The sequence below is a fragment of the Solenopsis invicta genome, chromosome 2, assembly GCF_016802725.1.
Source record: "Solenopsis invicta isolate M01_SB chromosome 2, UNIL_Sinv_3.0, whole genome shotgun sequence".
In the NCBI taxonomy this organism is placed as follows: Eukaryota; Metazoa; Arthropoda; class Insecta; order Hymenoptera; family Formicidae; genus Solenopsis; species Solenopsis invicta.
Window position 1 is genome coordinate 25982352 of NC_052665.1, and position 9101 is coordinate 25991452.

Sequence of the window (9101 nt, forward strand, 5' to 3'; positions counted from 1 at the left end):
TTAGGCCGCCGACAACGGCGGCCGTGACGGTGACCTGCGCGGACCCAGCAGCATACGCGCAGGTCCTCAAGACCGCGAGGAAGAAAATCAATCTCACCTCCCTCGGGATTGAGGACCTGCGCCCGAGACGAGCCATCACGGGGGCCCTGATCCTAGAGGTCAGGGGCGTCGAAAACGGCACCAAGGCCGACGCCCTGGCCGAAGGGATCAGGGAAGCCCTCGGCGGAAGAGACGATGTCAAAGTAGCTCGACCGTGCAAGACGGTCGAGCTACGTTTGAGCGGCCTGGACGACTCGGTCACCTCGAGTGAGGTGGCCGAGGCCTTGGGAGCCATAGGAGGATGCTCCCCCCACGATATCAAGGTTGGGGAGATCCGAATGGCTCCCAACGGGCTAGGCACTTGCTGGGTTCGTATCCCAGCCAAGGCTGGTAAGGCAGTTCTGGCCGCCCCCCGCGTCAGGGTGGGCTGGTCGAGCTGCCGAGTGGTGCTGCTTCCTCCTCGGGGGTTGCAGTGCCACAAGTGCCTGGCCCAAGGCCAAGTCCAGGCCAGATGCAGCAGCCGGATCGACAGATCCGGCTGCTGCTACAGGTGCGGAGGCCTTGGCTATCTGACAAAGCATGCACAGCCAAGGCGGGCTGCGCGGTCTGTCGACACGCGGGCAAGCCCGCCGAGCACAGGATCGGTGCGAAGGGGTGCCTGGCGAACAAGCCGCAACGGGCGCCCCTGAGCACCGAGGACCGGGGGGAGGCGGGGCCATCTACAATCTCAATCTCAGCCCCGCCCCCAGCTCCGGTCCCCATGGTAGTCGAGGAGGAAGCTCCTCTCCCGCAAAGGTAGAGGAGCATTAGAAACGAGAGTGCGGTAACCCGCGATTCAGAGATGGAGGTGGAGGAGCCTCAGGGGACAACCGAAAATGCCCCTTAGGCTCCTCCAGGCCAACCTAAACCACGCCAGGGCTGCGCAAGACATGCTTGCGCAGTGCCTGGCGGAGGTTGGCGGCGGGCCGGCCATCGTCGCTGACCCCTACAGGATCCCCAAAGATAACCCTAACTGGGTTGGGGACCCCTCGGGGAGGGTGGCGATGGCCAGCCATCATGTGCCGCGCGCTCCGCCGATGATCCCGATATCGGCCGGAGAGGGCTCGTGATGGTCGAGTATGGACCTATCGACGTCATGGGGTGTTACCTCCCCCCTAGCCTTAATAGGGGGGAGTACGAGGTGGCCCTAGATGCTATGGAGAGCGAGATTATAGCTCGGTCTCCCAGGCCGGTCGTCGTGGGGGGAGACCTCAATGCCCACGCTGTGGCTTGGGGCTCCCCTCGCACAGACCTTAGGGGCCGCCTCGCCCTGGAGTTTGCGGCGGGGCTCGGCCTGGTCTTGTTGAATAGGGGCCAGGTCAGCACCTACGTGGGAGCCGGGGGGGAGTCCATCGTTGACATAACGTGGGCTTCCTCCAACGCCCTTAACAAGGTGAAGGGATGGCGCGTGGAGACGGGCTCCCTGGGGGAGTTGTCTGACCATAGACTGATCTCCATGGAGCTCGTCTCCCCCCCCGCGGAGGTGCGCGAGTTACGCCGCCGCAAACGTGATGGACGTCGATGGGACTTGAGGAAGCTCGACCCGGAAGCCCTCGAGGTCAGCCTCCTGGCATCTACCTGGCCGGGAGGAGAGGCTGACCTCGGAGCCGAGGAGGAGGCGGAGCGCTTATGCGAAATGATGTCGCGCGCATGCGACGCCTCCATGCCCCGCAGCCGACCGATGGCGCGCCGCGCCGTCTACTGGTGGTCCGCGGAGCTCGCTGAACTCAGGCGAGCTACCGTGGCCGCCACACGGCCGTCCTACCACACCTGGACGAGTGGGTGGGCCGCCCGTTTGGCGGCTTGTCCTACAGGACGACACAGGTGCTCACCGGGCATGGCTGCTTCGGTGAGTACCTGTGCAGGATAAGGAAGGAGCCGACGACACAGTGCCACCACTGTGGCGCCGCCCGGGACTCCGCGCAGCACACGCTGGAAGAGTGTCCAGCGTGGGAAGAGCTGCGCGGAGTCCTGAGGACTGAAGTGGGAAATGACCTCTCCCTGCCGGCCATCATTAATCAGATGGTCGGCAGGGAGAGCGCCTGGAAGGCGGTCTCCTCCTTCTGCGAGCGAGTCATGCTGCAGAAGGAGGAGGCCGAAACGGTGCGGGAGCGTCAGCCAGGGGATCGTATGCCCCCAGGCGACGCGAGGAACAGAAAGGGCGGCGGAGACGGGGGTCACGATTCGTCTCGGTTCCCGCCCCGCCTGCCCCGACGGAGAAGAAGTGGCCCCCGCCCCCGGGGTTCTACTGGGCGGCGGCGGAGCAGAAGAGCCGTGGCGGTCGCCTCTTCCCTCCCCACCATCGTGGAGGAGAGGGACGACGGCGACCGCCACGGGAATGATGAAAGGGAGCGACCCTCCTCCCCTACGGCTGCCGGCCCAGCTTTCGGGACGCGCAGCCGCGGGAGGAGGGCCCCCCGCGTTAGCGAACCCGGCGAGGCAGATCTGACCTAACAGTCCGGGGGAGCGATCGCGCGCTACAACACGCGCCATCGCTCCCCCCTCTAGCGCCTCGCCGGGGTGCTGGTGGGGGAGGGGAAGAAACTCCCTCCTACCTCCTCCCCCCAACACGGAGAAGAAGATGCCGCCGCGCCGGACCTGTCCGGCGCGTAGGGGCCCGGGACATCCGACCGGGGGCCGGACTCCCGGGCTTTACCCCCGTAAACATCATCTCAAGGGGAAGAGGCGGGGGAGGGCTGGTGTCCCTCTCCCCCGACCTGAGGCCGACCTCACGGCCCTGCCGGGCGGACCCGCACCAAGGTGCCCCCGGCGCGCTGAGTCGGCCTCGGCCGACCTGGTCCGGGGGGCTCCGGAAGCATGCTGTACGCGTTCCCGGAGTCCCCCCCAGTCAAGGACCAGAGCCGGACACCCGGAGGGGTTTTAGTGGGTATGCCCCCGCCGTCACGTCGACGGCGGGGGAGAGCCCCACATAACCGCCAGGCCTCCCCCAGGGCCTGGGGTATGCGGTAACGCATTTCCCCTCCGTCAACAAAAAAAAAAAGGGCACGAAATCAGAAATGCGATTGAGAGGTGAAAGCATTCTTGAGCTCTCTCGGAGATTGGTAGAGTTGCGTAAACACATTCCATGGAAATTTGCTCGCAAACCAGTTGGACTGGAGCAATTAGAAAAATGGAAGGGAACCCAGTTGAGTTTTTTCCTGCTCTATATAGTACTGAAAGATGTTGTGGCTGAAACTCTCTACAAATTATTTCTAATACTCCAAATAGCAATTACGATATTTTCTGTACAGAAATTTATCGATGATGATAATTTTTTTTCATTTGCTAGAGATCTTATAACTCAATTTATCATCTTATCTTCTAATAAAGGGGTATTTGAAGAAAAATTTTGTGTTTACAATGTTCATGGGTTGTTGCATCTCCATGAGGATGTAAAGAGGTATGGAGAAATCTCAAATATAAGTGCGTTTCCGTTTGAAAGCTATTTGGGAATATTCAAACAGATGCTAAGATCTCCAACCAAGCCAACCCAACAACTATTGCGTAGACTAGCTGAAAGAAATTTTTTAAATGATTTTTCTGAGAGGACAGCTGATTTCCAGTCTCATGTGATACCTAAGAATGCTGTGCATGGCACCAATAATTATAATACATTGACATCATCTCTGTTTACTTTAAGTTCAGTTCACAGGCGAGATAGCTATTTCCAGTACAAAGGAGGTGTTGCCTCTGTGTGCTCTATCCAGAAGTTGGAAAGTGGTGATGTTGTGATAGTTGCCAATATTTGTGATACAAACCAAAACTTTTTTATCCATGTAAGTCTAGTTACTTATAATCTAAGTCTAGTTACTTATAAATAAGTTCGGAACTTATAATCTGGGTGATATGAAATGGACTCAAAGAAATGTTGTCATCCTAGTTGATGCAGTAACAACCAAGTATGTTGTTCTGCCTTACAAGAATGACAATATTGCCATCCCTTTACTGCATTTATTTTAAACAAACTCACAGATTATGTTATATATCTATTTTTCTTTCTATCAGTTTATGTGTCTATCTATCTCTCTATCTATGAAACAAGTATTGCTATTTTGGCTTGGTTCAAACTGATAGATTTCTACAGAAAATAGAATAAGTTAAGAAAAAACATTATTCAATTAGTGATGGACATGATTAGAAATGACATTCACATTTTTTAGTTGTATCTTTTTTCAGAATACTTGGTCTTAAAACCAATTCTTTTAACTGATTTTGTACCTTGTATGTGCTGCCTAAAAAATCCAATGATTTGCTGAGCAATCGTATATCTTCCCATTAGAATGCTTCATTTTATGAAAGTCGGCACACAGAAGAATGGTACCTTGTTATATGATTAACCTTGTTTGTTGTAACAGACAAAATCTTTGGCCTTGCAAACCAGAAATAACTGTACTACTTGTACTAATTAAAATCTTTTTTTTATTACTTTACCTGAGCTACCTGTGGTTGTATGGTTCTAACTTCTATCTCAGTTTTACTGGTTGAAATGCTTGAGATTATTGTCATTGGTACGGAGATCAAGGTATCTCATATTAAAATTATTTTTCAACGAGATAATAATATTAGGTCACCACTGCATCGATTAATATTTTTGTTGATTTTGTTTTGTATAATTTTTTCAGCTTTTTTTGGCGTATAGTACTATTTTATTTTTACTTAAGTCATGCACACACTTAATATTTTTATTAATAATGTTAATAATGAAGTTTGCTTGCTGTTTCTTTATAAAACTGGCATGCAAATGTTGAGAAAAATATTTGATACTGTTGGTTACTATAGTGAGTTGATGTATGCTCCTCCTTGAGGTGATGATTCCTTCTTAATGTTTATATTTTTCTAGAAAAGAAGTATGCAATTGCGGACCTTGAGGTTACTCTTGGTGACGATAAACATTTGGATGTGTGCGTAATAGCGTACAATTGGATGAGTGAAGATGGAGAAAATTGCCTTTATCCTACTTATTTAGCCCCTAAAAAACAAGCCATTGCGACCAAGAAATGCATGGAGCCGACTGCCAAATTCAACACCTATCCGGCTACTATTCGTGCTTGGTTTGGTAAGATAAATTTTTTCATTGTTCTTTTTTTGCTTGTGTTAAAATTAAAAATGACAAGATAACGTATTTTTCTCACTCATCTTTGTAAGTCCTGTTTCATGCTTTGATCATTTAACTTAATTTTGATCATTATACCGACACCTTAATTTTATTCTTATTTCTAGTGACATATGAGGAAGCAAGGAGGAAGCTGGAACGGGCTGTTGAGAAAACTAACCTAGAATCTGATGCAGATAGAGACAAGGCAAATCGAGGTTTTCGCAAAAAAAAACAATTAACAGATTTGTCATGGTCCAAAGATGAAGGTGATGAAAATCCGACAAAAGTGGGGAAGTCTGAACCTGCTTCACAGAAGGGCATTAATCTTACTTTGCCAACATTTACTTTCTCGACTGCACTAAAAGAATTACTATTATTACTACATTATTTTTGTTCTGATAGAGGATTCTAGGAAAATCAGTGATGGTTCGACACCCTGTCTGACTGCCACAGTTAATAAAGGCTATTGGAGTAGTTCGTTGCGGGTCGGATGAGAGGCGCGATCGCCCAATCAGAGACGGGCGAACGCTCGGCGAATAGGAGTCCGAGACTAGCGAGAGCGGCTCAAAAGTACGCGTGTCCGACTTCCGGACTTACTTCGTGTTTGGCAGTCTACGAGAGAGCACGCGATCATCTTACAAGTCACTAAAGAAAAGAGAAACCGCAAAACTGAACAGTTTTTTTTTTGTATAAGCAACGAGTTTCCGAAATAATAAAGTTTACTTTTCCATTACCGTTTTGTTACAAGAGAAACACGCGAGTGAACACTTCATTTCTCAACCTGCTCGACAATTCTCCTCAGAGACTCTTCCCTCACATCCATCAATCGTTTCCTTTAACAAAGGCTATAATCTACCTTCAACTGAATCACAAAGCACCAATGCCCAGACCAAAGATAAGGGTTTGGATTTCGGCTCCATCACAAGAGACATTACTAAGTCCCAGATGAGCTCTACAATCTCATTAACACCTTCTCCTCATGGCGCATTAAAGACAATGACTGGTATGTCCAAAAATGTATCTTTAGTTATGTCTTGAAACTCTCAAATATAGATATTATTTGAAAATTTAAGTAATTATTTTTCTTCTTTTTTTCATCTAGCCTTACCTAACAGGCTATTACTTAATGTTAGCCAACCGGGCTCTAGTAATAGCAAGAAGCAATTAAATCGGGGCAGCAAAACGTCTGCCAATGTTTGTAAGTCCAATATCAACACTAAAAAAAAAAAAAATTCAGCCAAAGCAAGGACAGAAGTGATAAAGGTAATGGAAATTATGGTTATTTTTTGCAATAGTACCCAGTGAAAATAGTCAATATTGTCAATGACGTCAAAACCTAAATTTTTGTAATTTTAACTTTTGAAATTTTTACTAAATTTTGAAATACACAATCGACCCTCCGGAATACAAGTAAAATTCGGTATTATTTATGGGATGTTATGCAGTCATATTTCCATCATTTTGATCACTCATTTTGACATTATCCTCCTCATCAATTTGATGTCACTTTAATATTATTTTGACTAGGTTGTTTTCACTGGGTAATTTTATTGTCACCAATATGAGTTATACAACGTAAAATGAATTTAATTCGTTGCAGGGGAAAGCTATAGGAAAGCTTCAAAAGTTTGCAAAAAAACATTCCGATGTTAGTAAACATAAAAATAAAAAAGAAAATAAAGCTATAGGAAAGCTATAGGAAAGCTTCAAAAGTTTGCAAAAAAACATTCCGATGTTAGTAAACATAAAAATAAAAAAGAAAATAAAGAGAGAATGAAAAAAGATATTGACAAAAATAAGAGAGTGTCTAACAATGTTGTTTTTTCTTTTGTTATAATATTATCAAATATTTTTTATTAATTATTTTATAGTAACAACAGATAAATCTCAACGACCTATTCTCGAAATTGTTGACATCAATAAAGAAATAGAAAACAGTGATTCACTTGCTTCAAGTTTGTTCGAAAGTGGTAAAAGCCCCTCAAATTCTATTTCAAATGCTCTTTTAACAAATGAAAAAAATGGTAAGTGTAAAAAATGGTAATGATTGCATTTTCCCAGTTGAATGAACCAGCCGTTAGCAACAATGCAGAAACCACAAAATATCGTGATAGTTTTGGATACATTTATTTTGATAATATGCCTTGTTTCCAGGAGATGACATTCACATTGATTTTGAGGAGATGGACCCTCAAGAAACAAGCTCCCTACGAGGTTATGACTCTGCCTCTGATACTTTCTGCGAGGATGATGCTAAAGATTCAAATAATTCTTATGAACCACATTCAAATGATGGTGAGACACTATTTTGTTAATAACTATTTGGCATTTTATAAACAAATGGTCTTCTGTAAACTCATCAATTTATTTCTAATTGCAGATTCAATTAGCCGCAAAAGTCCTGATTGTGTTGATGAGATGCAAATCAGCCAATTACCAATGACTGATTCGAATTTAAGTGGAAACGAAATCGAGGCAATAAATGAAACCACTAACAAAACGGCTGTTAGCAACTCTGCTAACCAGATTGATAAATTTTCAGCTATTCGTAAATAACATTCTCTTCTTTCTAAATATGTAATTCTTTCAAGTATTAAACACCATTTTTTAAATTTATTTTGTCATTTTGCAGAGGTCATGAAACTGCAGTATGAGAAACTCAATACACTTGAAAAGTCACACATAAAGCTCCAAACGACTGTTGAAAAAATACGCCAACTTTTATTGAATAGAACAGAAGTGCTCCACCATCCAAAGAACCTCTCAAACCTCCCCTTCCCAGCATTCGAGGATGCTAAAACTGCTGAAGATCTCACAAATGGAAACCCTTCCATAAAGGATTATATTGTAAATTAAAAGATATTAAATTATATATCTAACTTAAAATTGTATATATTGTAACTTGAAGCTTTTCTTATTGTTTTCTTCAATCTTAGGTAAAAAAATTAATGTTTGCAAGCTCTGGGAAGTGTGAGAAGGATTGCTCAAAGAAAGTTATGGCTCTTCTTATGACAAATCACACAGGAACATTCTTTAACTGGAAAGGCGGAAAAGGAAAGCAGCCATTTGGGAGCTGGCATTTAAAAGAAATAGTGATCAGTAAGTGAAATTGTGAAATTTATGTTCTTTTACATTACTTTCTTTCTGACATTTTTTGTTGAACTTTTGACACTTCATAAATTTTGTGTTATTTTAGCGGCAGTTAAAAAATTAAGAGGAGACAAACTAGACACAGGAAAGGCAGAAGATGGGATAAAGGAATGGTTGAAAGAAAGATGTTTTAGAAAAAAATAGTATGAAATAAATTTTGTGAAATAAATAGCTTTTCTTTGAAATACTAGTTTTTCTTTTTTTTCTAATGTTTCCTGAATGTTTATTCGTACGTTCTCTAAAAGTTTCTTAGCACGTTCTCTGAACGTTAGGAACAAACGTTCCATGCAAACGTCAGACGAACGTTTTTGTGGTGGTACTTCCGAACTGTTTCCGAACGGGTCAGATTCGAACGTTACCTAAACGTTTTACCGGTATGCGTGTTCTGGTAGGGAATCTAATGCACTGCATAATTGGTGCAAGGAAAAAGTGGTTGTATTATGGCTATCCATAAAAATAATTTAAAAAAATTAATTTAGTTTAAAAGAAACAGCTTTTTGTTACAAAATTATATATTTTTAATTTTTCATTGTTTAGAATTTTCCTGATTTAGAATTTTCCTGTGTTCAGAAACTTTAGAAATTAGAAATTTCATTAAAAATATCATTTTATCCCTATTTAACATTAAACAACAATCATAAAATGATGTCTCTAATGTTTCTAAACACCGCTCTTTAGAATGACAATCGATTTATCGAAGAAATATTTCGATATAAAAATATTGCTTAAAAAACCATATTAACAAAATTCCATGTTATTGTTCTAACTTTGTATAACT

The 9101-nt window shown here is 44.3% G+C and overlaps 1 protein-coding gene across 2 annotated transcripts; it reads left to right on the forward strand.

The window, feature by feature from the left end:
* Positions 1 to 2987: 2987 nt before the first annotated feature.
* On the forward strand, positions 2988 to 8503 carry LOC105207918. 2 transcript variants are annotated; one of them, XM_039446088.1, is made up of 9 exons: positions 2988 to 5134; positions 5299 to 6176; positions 6276 to 6436; positions 6774 to 7197; positions 7328 to 7468; positions 7554 to 7721; positions 7806 to 8020; positions 8110 to 8272; positions 8370 to 8503. In XM_039446088.1, exons 5-9 carry the CDS (start codon positions 7357 to 7359, stop codon positions 8465 to 8467), a joined length of 756 nt encoding a protein of 251 aa, XP_039302022.1. In that variant the 5' UTR covers positions 2988 to 5134; positions 5299 to 6176; positions 6276 to 6436; positions 6774 to 7197; positions 7328 to 7356; the 3' UTR covers positions 8468 to 8503. The 2 variants fall into 2 exon arrangements, with proteins under 2 accessions (XP_039302022.1, XP_039302023.1); XM_039446089.1 differs by having other exon boundaries at positions 6774 to 7468.
* Positions 8504 to 9101: the final 598 nt, after the last annotated feature.